We start from the raw sequence: 24,104 nt of genomic DNA on the forward strand, positions 1-24,104 counted from the left end.
GATACAAACTTTACACACGTGACCCTTCAGTGTTGTGATAAGCTCTCAGGTGACGGGCGCTGGCTGCTCTGCCGTCCATTATTTTCCTAAACACTGAAGAAGAAGAAGAATTTTGGTGAGATGCTATACACGGGATGGCAGTGTGGTGGTGGTGGTGAGCAAGGATGGTGGTGATGCGTTGCCGTGGTGGTGGTGGTGGTGAGCAAGGGTGATGCGTTGCCGTGGTGGTGGTGGGGGTGGTGATGTATTGCCGTGGTGGTGGTGGTGGTGGTGATGTGTTGCCGTGGTGGTGGTGGTGGTGATGTGTTGCCGTGGTGGTGGTGGTGGTGGTGATGTGTTGCCGTGGTGGTGGTGGTGGTGGTGATGATGTGTTGCCGTGGTGGTGGTGAGCAAGGGTGATGCGTTGCCGTGGTGGTGGTGGTGGTGGTGAGCAAGGATGGTGGTGGTGGTGGTGGTGAGCAAGGATGGTGGTGGTGGTGGTGGTGGTGGGCGGCGGCGTAACTTGATATTTCGCTGCGGACTGATTCGTTGATTTCATGCTCGTGTTTAGTGGCCGGTGCACCTTTACATTCTGTGCCAGGTTTTCACGGTATTTGTCTAGTTTTTACCGCCTTTCACATTCTGATGTTTCAATGTTTGATACTTTACTGAAATTTCTTTGACGTAAGGCTAATAAACAAGTGGAATAAACTACTCAAAATTATCTCATGTAGTTAATAGTCCCACTCTTGACACATTTAGGAATAGGATCATCAATCATTATCTCCCTAATCCTGGCCCTTCACCATGTCCCAATACCTTTCCTCATCCTAACCCTTATCCTAATCCTGTCCTGGCCCCTTGAATCCCCCACACAACCCCCACATATCATGCCACCCCAGAGTGGCCCTCTGCGGGTCCCCTAGAAATTAAAATGAAAGTGTTGTCCGCAGCCCTTGCGTCAACACCTTTAAAAGCAGATTAGACAACTGTGAGAGAGTTGCACAGAAGAAACACCCTTATGAGTATGTAGCTCCCTGCCTCTCTACTATCACTAAGGTAAACTTCTTGCCAATTTTGTACTATTTGTATTTGTATGTCCCTTGGAAATGAGTAAATGGGGTGGCTCTGCCCTCCTCATAAGAAGGCAATGTGAGGGCTAGTTAAGTTCAAATAAAGGGGATTCTTTGATTCATGATGAGAGTTCTTTGATTCTGCTTTCTCCCACTGCTGAGGAGAAGTAAGGTTGGTATGGATTATGTTTATGTCCCTCTAATATTTCAATTGAAGGAGGTAATATTCCACAATTTAGAAAGCTGCAATTGAATCAGCACACAAGGGAACCTCTTGGACATGTATTTTCCTTAGATTGATGTAGAAAGGTAAAGCGTACATTAACCCCCATGGTGCCAGCACCGTGTATGTATGGCGGTGGGTAGGCGCATTCTGTGTGCCAGCGGCATTTATCTACGGCAGCAATTTAGAAAAATCGCCATGGCCTTATTTTGACTGAGAAGCTTTTCATACTTTGTCAGGACACTTTTCATACCTTTACCCCTCCTAGTCACTGATTTTCACCCCCCACCAAGCCCTTAGGGATCTCGAGGGTACGAGTCCCTTTCCTGACCTGACCGCAGTGTAGGGAGGATGTCTCGCTGCGCAAAGCATATTTTGCAAACGTCCAACTTTGCTTGTGCCCTTGATGAAGCCCCTAGTGACTTCACGGATAGTGTTTGAGTGACTTCAAGTCTGATAGTGACCTTGATAAAGATTATATATATATAGTGATAGTGGTAGCTTGAGTGGTGAGGAAAGTGAGGTGCCGACTCCTCGCCACTTGCATTATGCCCAAGCAAGGAGGGTTTTCGAAGCCTCTGCCGCCTCTCAGGCCAAAAGGCCGAAGTTTGATAGACGAGCTCCTTGGGGCAAGTAAGTCTACGGGATGTAACACTCCAAATATCGGAAACTTTCGGCGCCTAGAAATCATGGGAATTTTAAGAAGTGAGTAGTAAAATGTATCAATTATTTATGTGTTGTCTAATCATTCTGAACACTTCCACAAAAAACAAAAAATCCAAATTTGCTTGGCACCAGGGGAAGGTTTTTGTGAAAAATGTGTGGCACCCAGGGGGTTAAGAATTGCACTCAATTCATGATTGTAGAGCAAGGTCACCAATAAAAAGCATGCTGCCATCCCATGTTTTCTTAAGTCAGTAGAATCTCTCTTAAGTTGAACAAATAGTAATCTTTCACCATCCAAAAAGTTAATTACTGCATTGCCACTGAAATTAATAGTACCGTAACCTATCTTGACTTGAAGCAATGGGTCGAGAAAACCATCTACCATCTAATCTAGTCCAAGCATGTTTCATCATCCATGACTTCATCCATCTGCTTTTTCTGGCAGAATTATCACACCACCATAGATAGTAGCCTTTCTATCCTTTGATGCATCCATACTCGGCATTTGCCCTTACCATAATATTATAGCTGACAGCACTGTTCTCCCTAGTATATATAGCATCATCCGTCCATACATTACAGTGTCTTTTTCCTTTACATCACTGTTTACCTCCATCTGACCATAGTGCCACATGACTTCTAATGCCTGGCACATTGTACTTTCCATGAACTCCTCACTCATTATTCATTAGTATCCATCATATAAATGCACAAAGTTTGTGTCAGTCAAGAGAGAGAGGGAAGGGAAATAATAGAGTGAGGTCTAGACACCACAGGGTACACAGAGTGGCAATGATCAGCTGTCGGTAAGTTCCACCTTGGATTTATCCCATTGGAAATTTTCATCTTTGCATTGTGTATTGCTTTGTTTTATGATTTTGAAGTGCTGTGTACTACCCCAAAGGGTCTTGTAAGTGGAAGGTTCATCTCACACACCATAGTGTGATGTCTTTTCCCTTAGGGGTGGAAGGGTGACTGGGGAGGAAATCACGACTATATACATAAGGATACTGACAAAGTATTGCTGGCTTTAAACCTAAGTTGTGCAACAGTTTTACTTCACAATTTACCAAAAGTCTTTTGAAATTGAACATTCTCTGTGATAGTGTTGAGCTGCTCTTGGTAAGTAAGAAATCTCTGACAGACAAAAATATTCAGATAAGATATCAACAGAGCTGACTGATTGCTAAAGATGAAAAATTGTTATAGTTAAAGTTCAGCAGAAAGTAGTTAAATGATTATCAGCAAAAAAAATTAAAAATTATTATTGATGATTGGAGAGAGAGAGAGAGAGAGAGAGAGAGAGAGAGAGAGAGAGAGAGAGAGAGAGAGAGAGAGAGAGAGAGAGAGAGAGAGAGAGAGAGAGAGAGAGAGAGAGAGAGAGAGAAAGTTCTCTGATTATGTATATACTACAACAAATAGTAGAGAAAATAAAGGAACAGTAGGAGCACATCAATTAAAAATCCTCAGACTCTTCCATCCTCCCCAGAAAAGACAGCCACCCCATCCTAGTGTGTGTTTGGTCAGTTTGAGCCCAGCGTCACCATGGACAAGCTCCGCAAGGCTCTCAGCGGTCGGGACAACTCTGATGACCAGGATGAGGAGCGGGGAAACATCATCACCCAGGTATGTAGTCTATTTGTTGCATGTGTGTGTGGTGTGGGTGGATGGGTATGTGTGTGTTTGCTTTGTTTCTTCTTTCAGGGTATGTAACTATTTCTCCACATTTTTGTATTATTTTGTGGTATTGTAAAAGGTCCTGTAACATTTTTCTCTGATTTCTTATTACTGGCTCTCTCCTATCTCCTCTGTAGTGCATTATCTGCTTGGGTGATTATCTCTAAAGCATTTCTTATTTATTGTCGTGTGTTGATTAAACTTTATTACTGTCATTTTTCCTGCTTTCCAATTTTAGTATTTGGTTGGTAAAATGAAAGAACAAGATTTGAATATATTAAAGTATATCAGATACTAATAGATTATAATTTTATGGAAGTACAGTATGATCTTGCATTTAATGAGTTCACATCCAACAAATTTGCATCTAATGACACTTGAACCTCTACCCATAATAGTATCTAACAGGGAAGTTTTGAATCCAACGAAAAATATCCTGCTCTGCCACACGGTTCAAATCAGCCGCCACCTTGGTCAAGAGCATAGCATCATATTTGTCCATCCACTTCACACCGCCTCTTCCCTGTTTCCTGCCTCACTCCTCACCTTGTTGCATTCTATAGCTGCCTTAAGTGGCCTCGATTCCTAGTTACAGAAACAAGATAGAAAGCCACTGTCTGTTTCTATATTACATGATTGATCAGGTGCCCGTAGAGGAGGAGGATGGAGTGGTCCAGCAGCCTCTCTTCCTGCCTCGTATACCCCCTTCACAACCTTTCGTCTTGCCCATGCACCTCACTCATCACTCACGCTTAAGTTATCCACATTATTTCTTCTTCTTTTTTAATTTCATATCACTATATATGGTTATGTGACTTAAATTAATGCCTCTAGCGTGCATAAATGAGTGAAAATAAGATCAAAATAGGGTTTTGGTCTTTTTTTTTAACTTAAAATTTTCCCGCATTTATTTATTTGCATCTCATGAGTGTTTTTAGCACCTATTACTCTTTAGATGTGAGATCTTACTGTACGCACTCACACACACACAAACACCTCTGCATTCCACACTTTCTAGTGGCAATTATCATGACTATCGTATCTTTAATGAAGTGACACAGAAAAGTTACAGGAACAAGTGGGAAAGCCAGTGTCTGTTTCTACATGATATGATTGATCAGTGCACTGAAGGCAAATCTAAAATGTACTAATATTAAACTGCTTAAGTATTGCAGTAGTGTTGAGTTTACTAATGTACAGCCTGTATGCCTTTTGGCAGCTTTTAATTTGCCTTTCAGCAGCATTGTTTTACAATGAATGCTGACTAAATCGTCAAGGGAAAAATGCCTGCTAGAGTTAAGAGTAGAGTCATCAAGAGATAAAGCTTAAGCCTTACAGAATCTGTGCGGTTCATCTGAGAATTGTTAGATTCTTCATACATTTTACATAAAGCTTAACTAATGAAGTGATTATTGCAATGCATAATAGCAAGTGCTTATTACTGTGTAAGTGTTGTCACACTGATAAGTCAAGGATGTGTGTACTAAAGCTAACCTCTCTCCTCCCCTAGACAGAGGACACACCACTTCTGCGTGTAAGTGACCCCCTCTGTCACTATGTCATGCCAAACCCGCACTCCAACTAATCTTTCTCTCTGCTGAGCATGATGCCAGTGCATGGACATGATCAACTCTGTTTTTGTTATCATGGCAGAACAGTGAACTTTGTATTCATCATTCATGGACATGGACTAGTGCATGGAACAGCTACTAACTAGCCTTTGATTGTGAGAGCAGTGCTATAACATGCTTGCTAATCTTTTAACTCACCATTGAGTTGCCTCTTTGCTGTTTAAAAAATGTTTACATTTTTTGCACAATATATCTGTCATAAAGTGTGACCTTTTAGAGCTCTCATATAAACTTTTTTGGTTAGAAAATACAGCAGAGATCATCTGGCCAGCAATATCAAAGCCTCTTCCATCAGGGCCACCGTTCCCTTAACCCGTACAGCGTCAGATACGTACGACGTACGTATTATTTTTTAATACCATCGAGCGTCAGATACGTACATTGCACGTATTTAATGTATTATTTTTTCCCGTCACTGGAGCGTGTCGAGGGTGATTTCTGTGGTGGTGCCCTTGTAGACTGATCCTTTGGGAATACTGAACACCCAATATATTTCATTTATTGCCATAACTGGCAAGCCTGGCAGCCATTATTCTGAGTACACTTTTTTTGTGTGTGTGTGTGTGGATGTTGGAGGTGGTTTTAGAGATGTTGATGTTGAAATTGAAGTGGTTGGTGGTTGGAAAGTGGTTTGACAGTGTTGTGGGTGAGGTATAGTGGGTGTACTGACGTCCAGAAGTGGCAATTTTGGTAAGGCGGGGGCCTCGTATAAACTGTAATTGCGTGAGCGAACACTCTTGTGGGCAACTGTACATTGAGTTGAACTATCAAAAGCTCAAAATGAGTTACTCTCTAACAATATATATAAGTCTGTGCTAAATCTGTCGAGAGAAAACGATTTACTCGGATAAGCACCCTCAAATCCAAGAAAGTCTATGTAAATCAACACGACCATTTCGCTTCCCGACTCGATGAAAAAAATGGCCCAAAACACCGACTTCTAGGCGACAGTAAGCTAAAAGACGTTACATTTCTTCATTTTTCATGGTTCTAAGCTGTTTTATGCAAAAAAAAATTTTGATTTTTCCTCTGACGCTGGGGTGGGGAGGCAATTACAAAATACCAAAACGCTGTACGAGTTGAGATTTCAGGTCATTTTTTTGGCATAGGCTTAACCTTACTGTGTCCTGAAAATCTGGCAAGCATGTTTTTTCTCTTTTTTTTTCCAGCCTTCATGCTTTGATGCTCTGCCAAGTGCCTTATTCTCATCTTTTTTCTTCACTTATCTAAACCATCTTAGTTTCCTAATCCTGAGAGCACACCTCATTTCCTTTAGTCTGCATGTTCCTGATGCTGCTATGCATGGCTGACAAATATATCACAAATAGTAAAGTATGGAAGGGATACTGAGAAGCATACAGCCTGTGACTTTATACTTAGTCACAGCTGTCCCCAATGAGCTGGGTGAAGGAGGAGACAGCTGGGTGAGTTGCCTCCTCATACCCTCAGGTGGCGAAGTGGGCACTGGCACCAACACATTGGTTTGATTCTTTTGGTGGGTAGTAAGCAATTTGTCCAACTATTTCAATTTCAGTAATGTTATTAGTGATGCAACAAAAATTCAAACTTATAGTTTGTAAACTTTCTATTCCTTCAAGGGATACCAGCACAGCAAAATGAAGGAAGTGATAGTTGTTATGAGTCACCAGATTTTGTGAAGCTTTTTAAATTTTGTTATGTACTGGTAAATTGTGGAAAATATGATTGGTAAGAGTTGTCTATATAAGTGTACTACTAGTGATTTATTTTTATGAAAGGATGGGCACCTTTCTTAGGTCTGTGATGTTTGAGTCTGCAGGTGATTCACTCCTCAGCTTCCTCTGATAATGACAGAAGTGTAGGATTAAAACAGACTGTACACAACTGTTTCCTGGCTGTGTCCCCTGCTTGAGCCAACTCACTTTTCAGGTCTTTTGATTTAACCCTTAAACCCCAGGTATATTTTTCAGCGGTCCCGGCCTCAGCCTGGAATATTTGGGCAAAAGTTGCCCTTGGGAAAATATTCGCCAAAAAAAAAAAAAAACTTAACCTAGATCAATAAACCAAACAGCATATGAAAGTAAATTCCTTGGACTTCAAGATGGCGGTCTTGTTTGACCGGTACGCAGACAATGAAGAAGACGGGGGGGGGGTAGTTTGCCCCCCATTTATTGGCACTTCCCAGCACGCCAGGACGTACCACACACTCACAAAGCTGTTTATATAATACTGGGCTCATATATACACAGTATCACTTTGTTTACACAAGGAATTTTGGTTGTTTGCACAAACTAGTGGGGCAAGTATGCGGAAGAACAAGCATTTTTTTTTTCTTTCTGTGAAACAGTACTAGCGCGGAACACTTTGTTTGCAGAGTTGGCTGGCCTGAAAAAAAGAAAACAAAAAGCTGTTTACAGGTTGTTTACATCTAAATTTAGTGAATTATTGTACAATTTTTATAAAAAAAAAAAATAATTCCATTGCTTGTAACTGTAAGTGTATTGTAGAAATATATGAGGTACAATGGCAAACAAACATCATCATTTTTTATATCATGAAATAAAAGAAGGAAATGAGGTTAAAATAGCGTATTAGAGGTTATACCATTGAAGAAATATCCTTATGGTGATTAAAGAAATGCAATTTGTTTTACACTATATAATTAAAATTGAATTTTACACCAAAATTTTACAAAAATTGTTTTTCATGATATATGTATGATTATCAAGCAAACAGAAAGAAAATAAAAATTATTTCCAGTTGTTTTTGTCTTTTTTTTCTGAATTTTTTTTGTGAAAAAGTTGTAATTTTGTGGTCAATTGTTGCATACACTTATGGCCCCTGGCCCTACTACTAAAAGTAAAATAAAACATAAACACATACATTGATTGCACTGGATATAATTTCAAATAGAAATTAGAATAATTTTCAATTTTCAAAACAAAAAAAAAACATTACATTCATTCCCCGTCTGTTTGTTTGCTTATGTTTACGTGTAGCATTGCATTGTTTACGTGTTTTGTGTGTTTTTATACCTACCACACCAAGCTGTTTACACATTTTCCGAGCACGAGGACGAAATAGAGCGCAACATTGTGCACAGCACAGGAAACCGTGTATGCCTGAGTGAGTAAGTGCCGAGGCAGGTACAAACCCGTGGCTTTACGGTGTACCAGCGACGCGCCAAATTTTTCCCATGGTATAACCCCAAAAAAATATATGATGCATAAACTGATCACAAATGCATTGATATATATTATGAAATGGTTTGCGTGTGTGATGATTTTTTTCTCATTTTTCTCGCTTAGAGGGGCCTTTAAGAAACATGATCCCCACAGCTACCGGGTTAAAGGAGTGTGTTTCAGGTACACGATAGCTTGAGAATAACAGCTTTTGAGGTGTGCATGATAACAGTGAATGGCGACAGGGGGAGGTATATGTTTGAAATGAGCTTTGTGGAGAAATTGTTGTTATTTATTTATTTATTTTTTTTTTTTCAGTCTTTTCCACCAAGTCTCAATCACTGATAACACACCTGTAATTGTTTAGTTTTGTCACCATTCTCTTTCTCTTCTTTCAGGTGATCGACACCAACAGCCTTAGCTGGAGTACCAGAGTGAAGGGCTTTGCCATTTGCTTTATCACTGGGTTTATATTCTCCATTGTGGGCTCAGCACTGCTCTTCCTGCCTAATGGATTCACCTTGTTTGCCGTCTTTTACACCTTTGGAAACATTCTTGCCCTCTCTAGGTAAGTTTTATGTCTGAAGAGAATAGTGTAATATCAGGAGAGCTTATGGAACACAGCATAGCCTTGGAGCATCCTACCATGGAGTAGAGGGTCACCAGTATATGAAAGACCTCTTTTGGTTTGCTGGCAGACAGGATTGTTTCTCTTATCTCCCTGTTTTTTTACAATTCAATGGCAACATATTAATAGAAAAATATTCCTACAAAGCACTGCTCCCACATAAAATGAACAAGAGTTCCAAAAAGAAAATTAGGTTGGAGAGTTGTCTTGATACTTCCCTCTTGAAAGCCTTTAAGTCAAAGGAAGGAGAAATACAGAGGAAGGAAGACTGTGCTAGAGTTTACAAGTGAAAAGGATGGAAGAACAAAGTTAATTTCCATTAGGATTTGGGACAGCATTAAAGAGGTAGGAGACCATCATTAAGAGGAAAAGAGCACAAGGGGAATGTGTAACCCCCATCATAGGGACGATCACCTCTATAATGCACTGGGAACACACACACACACACACACACACACACACACACACACACACACACACACACACCACTCCGTGGCGCAACTAGTTAGAGCGCTGCGCTGCCAGGCTTCACAGTCTGACAGGGCGGCGGTTCAAGCCCGCTCAGGCCGGATTCTTTCCATTGACTAGAAGTGGTTACTGTTCCCCCTGGAGCAAGGGGGATGGGGTGTGATGTGTGACGTACTGGCAGTACCCATAGATTGACGATAAAGAGCACATGCTCATGTCGGGAGGGTACCTGCTGGTGATTACGAGTCCAACACATGATCAGGCTGTGGTGAATTGCACCACTGCTGACAACGCAGACGAGGCATGAATCAGGTGATTATTTTTTTTTAAGGTGGACATCATAGGTCTCAGTGAAGTTGGGAGGACAAGTGAGGCATTCAGAGTATTCACCACCAATGCACCACAAGAACACAATGGAAACAAAACATTGTAGCCCTTCAGCATACCATCCAAAAGGGTTTAATTAAGACATCAAAGACTTATAATCACTTTCTCCTTATGCAGCACGTGCTTCCTCATGGGGCCTGTCAACCAATGTAAGAAGATGTTTGCCAAGACACGCGTCATTGCCACCATTGTCATGATTGCGGCTCTCATCATGACCCTCATTGCAGCTTTTGTGGTGAGTTGTGACAGAGGAGTGATGAAAGGAGTGGAGTGGGTGAAGCATGGTGCGTTGAGATGGTTTGGACACGTAATGAGAAGGGGGGAGAATGAATTCGTGGAGAGTGTATGAGGGAAGGATTGAGGAAGGGGGTGTTAGGAGAAGACCACCTGTGAAGTGGATCATTGGGGTGAGTGACTATTGAAGCGAGAGAGTTGGAAGTAGCAGGATCAAGCGTGTTGAGAGGGAGTGCCAGAACAGAGAGAGATGGAGACACTTCTGCCACGGCCACCCCTTGGAAGGAAGTTCCCGCGAGGGAGCAGGATGTCAGAGATATAGATAGATAGACTGTGACAGAGAGAGAGAGAAGGATAGAGAGGACACTTAACCTTGATTTAACACTGAAGCTTACATTCTATAATCCTACATATTCATGTCTGCAGAATATTGATAATAGCTTTCCATTGTTTTCAGCTACACAAGAAGGCTCTGGCTTTGCTCATGGTGCTCATACAGTTCCTGGCCATGACCTGGTACTCACTCTCATACATTCCTTATGCAAGAGATGCAGCTAAGAAGTGCTTTGCTTCCTGTGTGGAGTGACCCTTCCCCAGCCTGGCAATCAGGGAGAAGTCTTTCCATAAGCTCCTTTTGTGCCTTCCATATGTGAGTTTTAAGTGTTGATTAACAGCAAAGCTATTTTCATATTTATTGTTGTATTTGTATGTAGTGATTATATTTAAGCGTAGCAGACTAGACTCACTTTTGTATTCTAAAGATTGGTGATGACTGTCTTGCTCCAGCACCAGACTAGTAGCACACGCAAGGGGCCTCTGACCGTGCATGGGTTGTCTTCCTGCTGTCCATAAAATTTTTAAATGGACTGAAAGTATGAGTCATTAATCAATCTTATGCATCAATTTGAATGCATTTGATTTTCTTTTGCATCTGCAAGTAAATCCCCTCCTGATGTCACAGAAACCAAAATATTAATACTACAAAAAGTTGCATTTGTGAATTTGTTACCATTTTCTTATTTTTCAGTAATATTGTTATTTTTTTCCACCTCATTATTAAAATTCTATTGACATTAGGGATCTGAGACCCAGCATCCATTATGAAGCAAAGGGCATTTGTTGCATCCTCATATGTACCCACCTTTTTGCATAAAGGACAGTGCTCATTGCATTCAGTACCAGTCTTCTCAAACCCTCATGAAACCAAAGATAAAAGTCAAATAGAAAATTCACTATAAAGTTAATTCCTTCCACTCTGATCTCCATTTGCTATGCTCCTTCCTAGAGCACATAAAGGTACCCAGCTGTGTGGGGGGCAGCTGTTAGTGTGTCAGGGGCCTCCTGATGGGGTCACAAAGGTGTTAGAAATGGGAAAGAGTAGAAGGAAAAACATCAGGTCCTACCTTGATTATGAAATTATATTACTTGTGTCTTCCACTTGTATTTTTTTCATTTCTTCCACATTCTTAATCAGTCTCATCAATTGCAAATATATTGTCCTCAGTACCGGTGAGAAAGTCTTCACATGTATAGAGCTTGGACAGACTAATAGCAGAAATAAAATTTGTCTCAAGCAAACCATTTTCAACCAACTTTGCCAATTGCTCTATGTGTGCCTGAAGATATATACATAACATACATTTTTATATATTTCTATGTAGTATATTGTTACTAGAATAATATTTGTTAGCAATTGTTTATATACTTTAGATTTGCCTATAAGAAATTTTCTGTACCAGTAACTGCATCGTCAATGCTAAAATCTGCTGCAGTGAAACAAAGCCAAAGTAAGTTTGCTGTTTGAATTGAGATTTTCAAAATGTTGGCATATGGCTATAGTTTGTAGTCCTCATCAGCTGGTCTTTTATGTTAACTTTACATCTAAGGCCTTCCCCACTCATAAAGGGGTTAGGCTGACAGGCAAATGTTTTTGCTTATTAACCCTTAAAGCGCGGGCTTGTTTTGCCGCACCTGTCCTCCCACGCGGGTATATTCAGGCAAAAACATACCTCACTTCAACCTTTCATACCTTCACTGCTACTTAACTCACGTGACTGAATGAAGTATCATTGTAAAGTACATACCCTTACCTGTCCTTTGACGTCACGTTGAAGACTATATGACCATTGGTAGAGCGAGTATGGAATATTAAAATAGGGTCACTGAAAGCACATTATTATAGACAGTTTTCCACCTCTAATGGACTTTCCTTCTATGATTTAGTAATAAAAAGCATAACTTCCCGGCCTTCCTGATGCCCTTGATGGGTGTTGAGGTCAAAGGGTCCCCATCTTGTGGAGGAAATTCCCTGGAAGGTGAGAAGAGGTGGGATGTCTAGCAGACGTCTTCTCAAAGCTATCAAAAGGCATACACTGACCAATAATTAGTCAAGGGAGCATGGTTGGGTATTGTTTGAAAGAAAACCACATGCTTACACTACTTCAGCATAAACAGATTCAATTTGATGGCACGCTAATTAAAAAAATGTCTTGTCGACTATTGTTGACATCGCGGTTTGAGCCCAGGCACCAGCTGTCGGCTATTGTCGACACCTGCGCTTTAAGGAAATGATCAGCAGTTTCATATTTGTCAAAGTGAAAATTATGGCACTTTTCAAATACCAAGGCAGTTAGTGATTTGCATCCAGGAGGAAGTGAAGGGAGCCAAAGAAGTATTGGGTTAATCTGAATGGACTTGCAAGCCGTATTGAATATGTAAACTATGTGGCAGCTGTCATATGCTTTGTTTGTTTCCATGTGATAGTGAAATGCATGACCACAATCTTAAAAAAAAATCATATTCTTAACAGTATTTGAAGGTACTCTGAAATTGTAAACAGCCAAGTTATTCTGTCTCTTCACAAAATATTTTGAGGACGAGGATATTATCTGGGATCAAATAGTAGTTCATTACCCTTACTGAATGGCCATGCTACTTTGGGTGTATATAGAATCTTGATGATTGATTATGACAATGATACTTTTCTTGGTCACGCAAGAATATCAACTCCCGTTATATTATTTTTTGGGGTAGCTGTGAATGCAGGCCTGTAAATGGCATGGAACTGACAGAGTAAGGTTTTGCAGCTACTGAAGATCCAAGCTGCTCCACAGCTCTCAATGCAGTCTCCAGCTTCTGGACCAGATGGAGTGCTTCTTTTTGTCCTTAAAACACTGCCAGGTCAAAGTCATTTGTCTCTGCCTTTCAACATCCATCTTTCCTTTCCACTGGAAGTACGCTTACATACAGCCTGTGCCTAAGAGGGGCGACCCCTGTAATCCTTCAGACTGCCGCCCTTTCCAAAGCTTTTGAAAATTCCTTAACAAGGTTCTTAAGCGTCTGTCAACTTCTAACCTCTCTGATTACCAGTGCGGATTTCATAAGAGACATTTTACTGGTAATCTTGCTTTCCTCTGGTCATCCTCTCTAGCTGCTTCTGTGAAACTTTTGCTGTTGCCTTAGACATCTCTATACTTCTATCTTCAGTTTCCTTTCAGGCCAGTCCATCTCTGCTGTAGTAGACTGTCACTGTTCTATCCCTAAGTAGAGCTGGAATTTGGTGGATAAAAACTGAATTACATTAAACTTTTATTACATAACACATATCTGTACAAAATGATTTTAGTAGTAAATATACTTTATTCAATGACAGAAGGCAAATGCTGGTTGCATATCTGTTGATACAGCCCTCAGCATCATGTTCGGGGCTACAGTCAAGGGACAAGCTGAAGAACATTTATCTGAGGGTGATGTACCTAACAGTTTGCAGCTTGGCATGTTGGTCATGTAATGCTAAAACAATGTTACAAATCAACTAGTCAAATTAATACAGATTTGAGATTTTTTTCCTATAGAAATAAATGAAAGGCTTTGATTCAGTGAATGACCAATCATATAGGTCGCAATCATTTATAAATTATATAAATTACGTGTTGACCCAATCGAGTTTCTAGCACTAATACTACAAAAGAAAGCACGTAAATAACTTGTAGACATGTTACTAACATACCTATACACACAATCTGTATTAAAGTGACCCCTACAATACTTACAGTAGCTTCCCTCATTAGTGCTCATTCCCATACAGCATCCATCCATGCACAGAATAGTAATCCAAACAACCCATAACATACAGTGATGCACAGTCACACACCACACCAAATATGCCTAAAGGAACATACATACAAGAAGGAAACTCAGCGGAAAGTGTAAATGCATCAGTGATTTGGAAAGATATAACCTATCATGTATTAATCAAATAAATATTTCATTACATTATTTAAAGTTTCTGTAACTATCTTTTCTTTTTAATTGCCACCCACTCAATTTAGTAGAAAAAACAAAAGGAGAAAAAAGTAATTTCTATCCCTATGGAGAATGACTGACTGTCACCAACAGACTGTTGTACTGCATTTTGATGTTCAAAGATTATAGCTTGTTTAATTTCTATAGTGATTCAAATGGAACTGCTAAACAGTTTCTTTCATCGATTCTGCTAGAGTGCGTGATTCATATTATGAGTATATGATACAAGTATGAAAAAACAACTGGGCTACAAGTGATATTTTTTGGCAAGTTTAGAAAGACACCTGTGTATGTGTAATTTTATCTATTAAAAGACATCACAAGTTTAACCAATACTGCCGAAGACGAACCACATCTACAAACAATAGTCAAGACAAACCGCACCTATAAACCATACTAAAAGACAAACCACACCTATAAGTAACACAATGCAAGTACAAGGCTTTTGAATGCTCTATGTCTCCACTCATGAAATTTCTCAAGAGCCAGCAGCGTAACCCAGAATATAACATGCAACTTTAATATTTGAATATAAAAATGCTCATTAACATTTGTTCAAATCTGTGTAAACATAACTACTGTATACATATTTCCCACGCTAATATAAAAAAATGCACCAAAGACTAGTAATGGGAATGACATTGTCGTTTATCATTTCTGATGAAACAAAATCCTTATACCTATGCCCGAGGAATGACCAAATATTTATAACCTTATCAGCCATCAATAATATTTAAAAGCTTTTTTATAATCTCTCTTGACTCTGTTACCATACCCAATGCTGCAATAATAAGTAAATGTTACTTCTGCAGGTCAAATGCTGCTATTTTTCAAATATCTTGAATATCAAGACTGGTCTTTCAACTTCCTGCCTTACTTAAATACTAAGATGTGCCTCTTCCTCTAACTGTACCTCTCTGGGGAAAAATGAAAACTAACTGAGAACACCTGAATAAGTTAACACCTGAAATAAAAAAAGGAAAATCAAGCCGACTAGCAAATTGGAATGAACTTTGATTCAAGTCTGCCTTCTGATCCAATTAAGTTCATACATGTGTGGGCCTATATATAGGAAACTGTTGACATTCCATATAAACTTCCCTAAAGTGTAACACAGCTGACTGACTGACTTACATGATGCAGATGGTTGACAGAAAAGTACCAAGGACAAAACAAATGATAAATCTTAAAGAAAGGAACGTAAAATTTGTAAAAGGAATAAAAATACATAGAAAAGTTAAGGGTAATATAATTGTGTAACCCGCTTCAAAATAATTACAAATAGTTTCTTCTGTTTGTGGCATGAGATGGTTTATTGAGAGCAGTATGTCAATATAATGAAGGAAGTTATTTACTAAAAAATATATTTATTAATTTCAGCAATCTAATGATATTTCTAATCATGCTCTATTATCACCATGATTTAGCATGCAAATATTGAAGGTATAAAATACTGGTATACCTTATTCTGTTTCCTTTTTATATGACACTCCTCTTACATCCTGGCTGAACCACTGGCCCTCAAAGCAGCATAAGTGCTACAGAAAGCAACAGTATTCACTTGGAGAAGTCTATTCCCATGTATGAAGTAAAAAGAACATTGCAACAAATTCCTCTCTTTCATATACTAATGCATTCCTTTTGTGTTCCCTAAAGTAGTTAGTTAAGTCTGTGATGGTGGTGGTGGTGGTGGTGGTGGTTGTGTAAGGCTACTGGGAAACTGCAGGGGCCAAGCCAGATATGAAGGTGATGGCTCTGAAGATGGCATTGCGGAGGAAGGTTGGGGTGGAGGGTGAGTTGGCCAAATGCTCAGAGGTCACACGCAGCTCAAGGAACATGTTGCGAGTGTAAGGGTTGCGCCGGGAGGAGTACCGTAGGGTAAGGAAACGGTAGTAGGCAAATGGTGTTATAAGGCTGCCCCGACCTCTGAAATGTTCAATTGTTTTGCATATACACACTGTACTTATTAAATGATGCATCACTACATAAAAATGTATATATCAATATATTTGTTTGCCAAGACAAGCTGGAAAACTCAGGTAGAAGATGGGAGTGAGTGAATGAAATTTGAGATCCTTTTATTCTGCAAACACTGACAAGAATCACATACGGTAGTTATTGCTGCAAGTTATTTTATATTAATTTTGATTTGTTAACATTAGTTTAATCTAGGCAATATGGCATATTCAGAATGATTACTTACATCAAGAGAGAGAGGATACAGTGAGGCATGAGGAAGATTTCAACAAAGGCAGCCCCTCGTAAAATGTTTCTGTGGTGGTACTCAACAAGGGAGATCAGGAACCTCGAACCAAGAGCACTGTTTTGCCCGATGATCTGTGGGATGCAAGGCAGCATTATATTCTTGAGTTTTTATGTCTATTACACTGCTGAAGGTCAATGTAGTATTAACTCAGCATATCAGTGAGTAGTCTAAATATTTTGCACTTCTATTTGACATGCTGAGAGACCAGTCACTCAAATTTTAGTTTTGCCATTGTTTAAAAATCGATTGTTCAAATCTAAGTTTTGTTTATTTCAGCAGCTATACCAGTGATTAAAAACCAGTGATTAAAAATCTAGAGTTTATATGCAATGCCTATCAGGATTTCTTTTATGAAATAGTTTACTGGAAATATTTCTTCAATAGTAATTTTAATTTAATTTACTGAATAAACTACCTACCTATGTTTTGAGGACAAATATGTGATAAGCTAAAAACATACTCACATCCAAGAGACCAAGAGAGTAACTGGCAAAATGGAGGAGGGCAAAAAGGAAGATGGGAGCGAGGACCATCGTCATGGGGGAAGTGTACATGAAGATGAGGGAGTACAAGAGGTAGTGGGCAGAGTCTTCCATCAGCAACTGGACAAAAAACTCTCTCGAGAACTGAACTGAAGGGATGCGCTGGTTGAGACGCAAGGCAGATGTGGCAGCATTGCTCATCAAGACCTTCTGGTAGCTGTTGTATGGGTTCCTGTGCCACATACAATAGATGATATTATAAATGTGATCCATTAGAAAGACATACCAACTGAATACTTCCTATTCATCTGGCATGTAACTTTCACAAGCTATATATTGTATCACAACTTTATATTGAAAGAAAGCATCACAAGAATATCATCAGGGACCTGTTTTAAGCCAAGGTATCAAAAGTCAGAAAAAAAATGTGGTTATTTATTGTTATGTGAAATAAATAGCAGAAGGAACCCAGTCTTCAACCTCAAGCTCCCATAATAGGGGTTATGTCTCTCAGTTGCTTTTCTATGGCACAGTGGAACTGGAGGGCATGGGAAATACTTTTAAGAAATAATTTTTATGAATAATAGTAATAATAACTAATGATCATAATAAAGAGGAAGAGAACATCACAAATAAAAACAGACTATTTGGCAGCCCTACACTGCTAGTATATAAGAAATTATGACGATTTGAGTTTTTAATTAATAAATTTTTCCAACCATGACCAAAGTTATAGTAAAATAAAAGCTGGGGAAGCTCATATGATATGTCACTACTGTATCAGGCAAGAAACCTTGCAAACTAAAAGACAACAGATTATAGTATAAACTTGCAGAATTTTGTGAATAATCAAACAGAACTAGACAAATCCACACTAATTAATAATGTCTCTCTCTGGACATTCATATGTAGCTGGATCTGAATTATTTATTTATTTATTTATTTATTTATTTTTTTTTTTTAACAACTTGTGAGAGGAAGCTACGATAAGACATCACCCACCCAAACACAGGGATGAGGTAGGATATGCAGAAGAGAAGGGTAAGAGCACGAGTGGCCCACAGTGCTGTCTCCACTTTGTGCTCCAGGATGTGAGTCTTGAGTGCCTCCAACCCCCGGGCCCGCGGTGGCTGGTCCCCAGCACTGCTACTGCCGCTACTCTGCTGCTGCTGCGGTTGCTCATTTTGGCTCTGCTCCTCAGACATGACTGCTGTTGGTGGCTACCTGAAAAAAAAAAAAAAAAAATGAATTCTTTCTTTTTGTGAATACCATTTCCAAAACCTTTCAACCATATTTTTTATTTAATAAATATTTCATGAGTGTGATTGTGGGAGTGAGACCAAGAATGAGTTTGAGGTTTGGGAGGGAAGTGCCCTCTTTTTTGTTGTTGTTTTTCGTTTAGTTGTTTGACTGATTTAAGCGATGGTGTGTATGTGTGGAATTTGATAACTTGGTGCACTGTTTTCATCTATTTTTGGTACTTTTCAACTTCAATGGAACAGCCCAAAGTGTCCCACAGCAGTTCATACACACACTTCACAACAAAGATTCAAAAGGATTGATCACCCTCTTTCCTACAAGGAAGATTTGCAGTCTTGGAGAATAATGAGATTACTGTAACCTACTCTGCCACCACAGATGACAACAGCGGCATGAAAAACATAGCACTCGTATATACTGATAACAATTACATAAGATCTAATGAAACAAAATTTAGCCAAACCTAACCTGAACACCCAATGCCTAAATGCTATGTGCTAATTTTCTGAGAGCTATTGTATCGCTGCACTGCCAGTGCCTTCAGACACCTGAATACAACACAATTAAAGTATTACCCTTGCATGAGATGGCTACCTTAAAGTCAATATCATCTGCAGTCTTCAGTAGTCCAACAGGGAAAGGATGGAGGTGTGTCTGTCCGAAGCGTATTTCATGTAAATCATGTTTTGTCCTTGCAGATAGGTACTTTTTCTTCTTTTCAGGACATATGTGTCAGGTCTGTACCATGAAGGCCCTCCCTAACAGCCCCACACATACCATGACGGTCCCCTGGATAAAATATAATTAATGTACAACTAATGTGGGGAAGGCAGTGGCTGAGTGATTACCATGCTGGTGCCACTTCCAGGAGGACGTGGGTTCACATCTCACCTGCTGCCACAAGCTGGGATTTTTCAGCTACTGCCGAGTGGCCTAAGACTACCCACGTGCTGTCCTAAAAAGCACCTATCAACCCAGATTCTTGATTATCTCTCTAAAAGAGAGTATCAAAGATGAGCTTCGAGGAGCAACATGAGCGGTAAAACTACAGAACAACTACTTCTCCCCCTCCACCACTCCAACTCCCCCCAACACAAACCCAGGGACCAGTGGGGAACCGGGGTTTTGGGGGGGAAGGCAAAATCACCGAAAAATGGGCTTCCAAAATTTCCATCAAAAATTCCGAAAATAGGGAAAATTCCCTAGTCTCGAAAGTAAGGAAAGTCCCTAACGTATACTCTTGTAATCTATTATAACATAGCCTAGCAGTCACTGCAGCCGGTCTGTTGACGAGTGTCGGGCATGTCACCCCCCACCACCAGCGCCCAAATCCCTCCCGCACTGCATAATTTTCGACAGCCCACACCTCATGTCGAAAATATTTAAACTACTCCAACCGAACATTACATAACCTAACCTCTAACGGGGGGGCTTCACCTCCCTCCTAACCAAGGGGGGCTGCACCCCCCCCCACATTGTAACCTCCTAGGGAAAAAGACCCTAGAAGTAGAGCAACTCTAGTGATATGTCATGTTGAATATATTTAACCCGTACAGTGTTTAGTACGTATATATACGTACCTCTTGGGGAAGTGTTTAGTAAATATATATACTCATGCTCTTTTGAGGGCTTATACACCCTTTATTTTTGTTTGTGTATGTAACACTGTTCATTGACAGTAGAAAGGAATAAGTTGACAAGTCTTCGTATTTTTAAATGGATGTTAAAGGGCCTTTCTGTACATTTGTCCGCATTCCAACAAAAATCATTATACAAGAAGGTAAATTACTTTCTTCTAGATAATTACTCCTTGATTCTTTAATCAGTAAGGCATGTGGAATTGTAAGTTACGCTTCAGAGTAATCGGAAATGAAAACTGATCGTCGGAAGCATCATAGTATTATGTTGAGCTTTGTGAACTACGGTTGTAGTACACACGGCCTTGAAGCGAGCAGTGTTGCCTGATGCGCATCCAACCATTTTCTTGTACTTACAATTACTGTTTATTTTTTTGTTTATTTTACTCACACTATAGGGTTGTGAGAAGTGTTTATAATGGAAAGAATATAGGCTCTTAAAATTTTTAAGATAAATTTCCCTTTCCTGGTATGACATCGTTAGCTTTGAGACGGAGAAAAGAAAAGAAAAAACACTCTAGGGTAGCCGCGCTTCTGTTCCTCACATATAAGTAATATATATATCAACTAATTTGTAATTTTTTTTACATTTAAAGGGGCAAATAAAATAAAAAAATACGAAAAAAGTGCAACCTGGCATGACCCCTATCTATGACAAAAGACAACACTATACGGGTTAAACTACCCCAACCGAACTTTACATAACCTAACCTCTAATGGGGGGCTTCGCCCCCCTCGACCCCCATCTTAACCAAGGGGGGGGACCCCCCCCACATTATAACCTCCTAGGGAAAAAGACCCTAGAAGCAGAGCAACTCTAGGGAAATGTCATGTCAAATATATTTAGATTACCCCAACCGAACTTTACATAAACTAACCTCTGACGGGGGGGAGGGGCTTTGCCCCCCTCAACCCTCCTCCTAACCAAGGAGGGCTACGCCCCCCCCTGGACCCCCAACATTACAACCTCCTAGGGAAAAAGACCCCAGAAGTAGAGCAACTCTAGGGAAATATTAAGTTTCATAATTAGCTACATATGGTACAATACTGATGGTTAACCCATCCACTTCTGGTAAGCTGATGCTAGATCATTGTTACCGAGTACTCTGGGGTACAAAATAAAACAGATTTGTGACATCTGTCATCCAGCACTGATACTCCTGCTGTCAACTGACCCGGGAGTGACCTACCAATTGCTACCTATCACCATGGCCTCCATTTTACTCAAATTTAGAGTAGCGCTTGTTGAACAATATCCGGTTGGTTTCTGACACGTGCTTGTCACAGCTTGATGCGACCGGGACTCACCAAGCGCACACATCACACGCCCGTGTCATTGTTCAATTATGGTGGTATTGAAGGGTCACAAAGACTCAGTTTGGGGTTATTTGATGCCGCAATGTGGCACGAGGTGCTTCATGGGCAAATCAGTGACACGTGTGACAAGACAAACATCTGGTATAGAAGTGGAGAGTAATCGGTCCTTTTGTCAAACTACATGCATACACATAAAGAGGTTAAATACCTACTCAGTTAACACTTACCGAGAGGTGAAGTAGAATTATATTTTGAGGAGACAAAAGAAAACTAAAAGTGTCCGTCTATCCATCCATCATGGCGGCTTGAGAAAGACTGAGCTTCCGAACCCACCTATAGGTGTCACCCCTCACACCCCCCCGCGTAATAACACTTCATGAACGTAGTTCTTTAAAATTATAAAACACAAATACTTGCGCCATTATTTGCTTTAATATAGAGAAGAAAATTACGTAGAACTCTTAACCCTTTCCATCCGTGATGCAGACGGCGTCACAGTATGGAAAGGGTCAAGAGGAAATGGAAGAGGATTAATCCTCTACTAAACCTCTCAATCCTCCTCTAAGTTCCTTTTAATCCTCTTCCATTTCCTCTTAAGAAGTTTAGAAGAGGATATGGAAGAGGATTAAGATGTTTAGAAGAGGACTAACGGTGACACCATCGGGCGCTGACGTCGGTGTCACCGGAGTGAAGGGGTTCAAGACCGTTTTATGTCCAAAATCGTAATGATCCATACGCATTCTGGATATTACTGAATTAGAAACTAGTTTCTGGTGTGTAGTGTAAGGCAGCTATGAGGCTCAGTCAAACAAAGAGCACCATGGTGAATAGATAAACATTGGGCTAAGAAAATCTCAAGGCATCCCCACATATTTAAGCCATTAATGCTGTAAATTAGTATGAACCAATAACTAAAACCTTAACAAATTTGAAGCAAATGAAGTATCCTATGCACTCCGCATGCTATTTTTTCAGTATATTAGTGTAGTGCCACGGCGACTAAGCCTGATGGGCGAGCCTCCCATAACTCCCTCTGCCAGTGGGGTACCTCTCTGGCCGACTGGTAAAGGAGTGGTTCTCTCGTTACGCTGGCCGCAGGTTCGATCCCCGGCACCGGCAAACCTTTCCTTGTCTGGATTAATTTCTCGTGTGTTTCGTTACACGCGGTGGTCGTGTGGGAATGAAGTAAAGAGAAAATTCAGGCATTTCATTAGAAGCAGTAGTTAGCTAGATTAACCGATTTGAATATCTGTGGGGTAGCCCTTGGACATTATCAAGTCAAAGATTAGGGTATCCACCAGTTTTCTTGAGCATGTTTGTGTTCAGCCAAAGCACTTGCGGCTCACCTCGCACACTGCCACCACCCCACTAGATCTGGATCTGGATTAATGATGCGCAGGGCACCCGTACAGGTGCATAACACGCATATTTGTTGGCTGTTGGGGGGACGGGGGAGCCGAGTGTGCAGGGGAGGGAAGTGAATCAAGTGTAATTGTTAGTGTTGGTGTGTTGTGGTGACAAGTGAGTATGTATTTGTTTTTTTAATGAGTCTATTGTACCACAGCCTAAAATCTGTTGAGGGCCACACACCTTCACACTCACAGTAACCACACTAGTGCTTGCTCTAAGTATGTAAGTATCTATCAACAGATATCTGTGGATCCTCAGCACCCATGGGTGTCCATTACCTAACCCCTGCAGATGTTGAGGCTTGACTGTATCATAGACATCTTGCATGAGATTAATACATCATGTGTTGTATTTTGGTCTCTGAATAATGCAGTGCAATAATTAACAGCTTCTATAAAATAATGGTAACATGTAGATAATGATGTATAAAGCATATTGACGGTGAAACACAGGTCAGGTTAGATTTAGTCAAGCTAAAACTGGTTAGGTTAGATGGTTTGAGGTAGATTTAATAATTAAGTTTATTTGTTTATGACAGATACGTGTGATACGTTGTGTACCACCTTTAAGGATAAATTACCGTGATCATCGGCACGGAGCTCTCAGAACAAGGCCAGCTTCTTCTTTTGACCTGCAACGCTTTGTATCGCTTCCTAGGTCATTCTTCTCTCGGTCCTCTCTGCTGTTTATTCACACACTTTGCTTTTCAATGGTACTCAATTACTGAACTTTCCTCACTGTAATACACAAGCGAACCTAGAAATTGCATCACTCCGCCGACCTAGAGAGAGGGATGACTATGCACTCCTCTTTCCTTCAAATTATATGCACTAGGTGGTTCCGGGTGCTAGGCCTATACTTCATACTTACAAAAATGATGGCTGAGAGGTGCTGCGGCCCGCTTGATGGAACCAGGACGAAAAAGTTGGCCGTGACAGCACACCTACAACACCCTCGGCCCGGCCACCCCTTGTTATATCCGGGTTGTGCACTCACCACTCCTCTTCGCTCACAAACTATATTATATTACTTTGATACTTCTCCTTCATCCTATTACACAATTTTAAACAAGAGAAGATAAATGTGTGAACGTTTTAAGATTTAAGTTTTCATATATTTCATTTTATCGAAAGTGTGATCTGGATGGAAGAAATTTTTGATAGACCGAGAAAAGAATGATATTACCAAAATTACAAACACAATATTTTTTATTTCACTGTCACGTAATGAATATAGCTAGATATTAATTAAAGTTTATCTTATATAAGAGTGATATGAAGTCCACACATATATATAACTA

General features: G+C 40.2%; 2 protein-coding genes across 4 annotated transcripts; one reads left to right on the forward strand and one right to left on the reverse strand.

The window, feature by feature from the left end:
• Positions 1 to 7: 7 nt before the first annotated feature.
• LOC127007491 (vesicle transport protein SFT2A-like) lies at positions 8 to 14,405 on the forward strand. 2 transcript variants are annotated; one of them, XM_050878578.1, is made up of 6 exons: positions 8 to 115; positions 3,431 to 3,567; positions 5,129 to 5,152; positions 8,809 to 8,978; positions 10,011 to 10,128; positions 10,585 to 14,405. In XM_050878578.1, exons 2-6 carry the CDS (start codon positions 3,487 to 3,489, stop codon positions 10,711 to 10,713), a joined length of 522 nt encoding a protein of 173 aa, XP_050734535.1. In that variant the 5' UTR covers positions 8 to 115; positions 3,431 to 3,486; the 3' UTR covers positions 10,714 to 14,405. The 2 variants fall into 2 exon arrangements, with proteins under 2 accessions (XP_050734535.1, XP_050734536.1); XM_050878579.1 differs by lacking the exon at positions 5,129 to 5,152 and having other exon boundaries at positions 9 to 115.
• Positions 13,703 to 23,832, reverse strand: LOC127007489 (Krueppel homolog 2-like). Of its 2 annotated transcripts, XM_050878577.1 has the most exons (6): positions 23,675 to 23,795; positions 23,385 to 23,541; positions 18,183 to 18,404; positions 17,163 to 17,412; positions 16,636 to 16,769; positions 13,703 to 16,358 (listed from the first exon to the last, which is right to left on the reverse strand). In XM_050878577.1, exons 3-6 carry the CDS (start codon positions 18,383 to 18,385, stop codon positions 16,142 to 16,144), a joined length of 804 nt encoding a protein of 267 aa, XP_050734534.1. In that variant the 5' UTR covers positions 18,386 to 18,404; positions 23,385 to 23,541; positions 23,675 to 23,795; the 3' UTR covers positions 13,703 to 16,141. The 2 variants fall into 2 exon arrangements, with proteins under 2 accessions (XP_050734534.1, XP_050734533.1); XM_050878576.1 differs by lacking the exon at positions 23,385 to 23,541 and having other exon boundaries at positions 23,675 to 23,832.
• Between the last annotated feature and the right edge of the window lie 272 nt (positions 23,833 to 24,104).

The sequence above is a fragment of the Eriocheir sinensis genome, chromosome 35 (assembly GCF_024679095.1).
Source record: "Eriocheir sinensis breed Jianghai 21 chromosome 35, ASM2467909v1, whole genome shotgun sequence".
In the NCBI taxonomy this organism is placed as follows: Eukaryota; Metazoa; Arthropoda; class Malacostraca; order Decapoda; family Varunidae; genus Eriocheir; species Eriocheir sinensis.

Coding starts and splice junctions, on each gene's coding strand:
- LOC127007491 (XM_050878578.1), top strand. CDS start 3,487: ATGGACAAGCTCCGCAAGGCTCTCAGCGGTCGGGACAACTCTGATGAC. Junction 3,568..5,128: donor GGGGAAACATCATCACCCAG/GTATGTAGTCTA, acceptor CTCCTCCCCTAG/ACAGAGGACACACCACTTCT. Junction 10,129..10,584: donor CCCTCATTGCAGCTTTTGTG/GTGAGTTGTGAC, acceptor CATTGTTTTCAG/CTACACAAGAAGGCTCTGGC.
- LOC127007489 (XM_050878576.1), bottom strand. CDS start 18,385: ATGTCTGAGGAGCAGAGCCAAAATGAGCAACCGCAGCAGCAGCAGAGT. Junction 17,413..18,182: donor TACCTCATCCCTGTGTTTGG/GTGGGTGATGTC, acceptor TATGTGGCACAG/GAACCCATACAACAGCTACC. Junction 16,770..17,162: donor ACTCTCTTGGTCTCTTGGAT/GTGAGTATGTTT, acceptor TGCATCCCACAG/ATCATCGGGCAAAACAGTGC.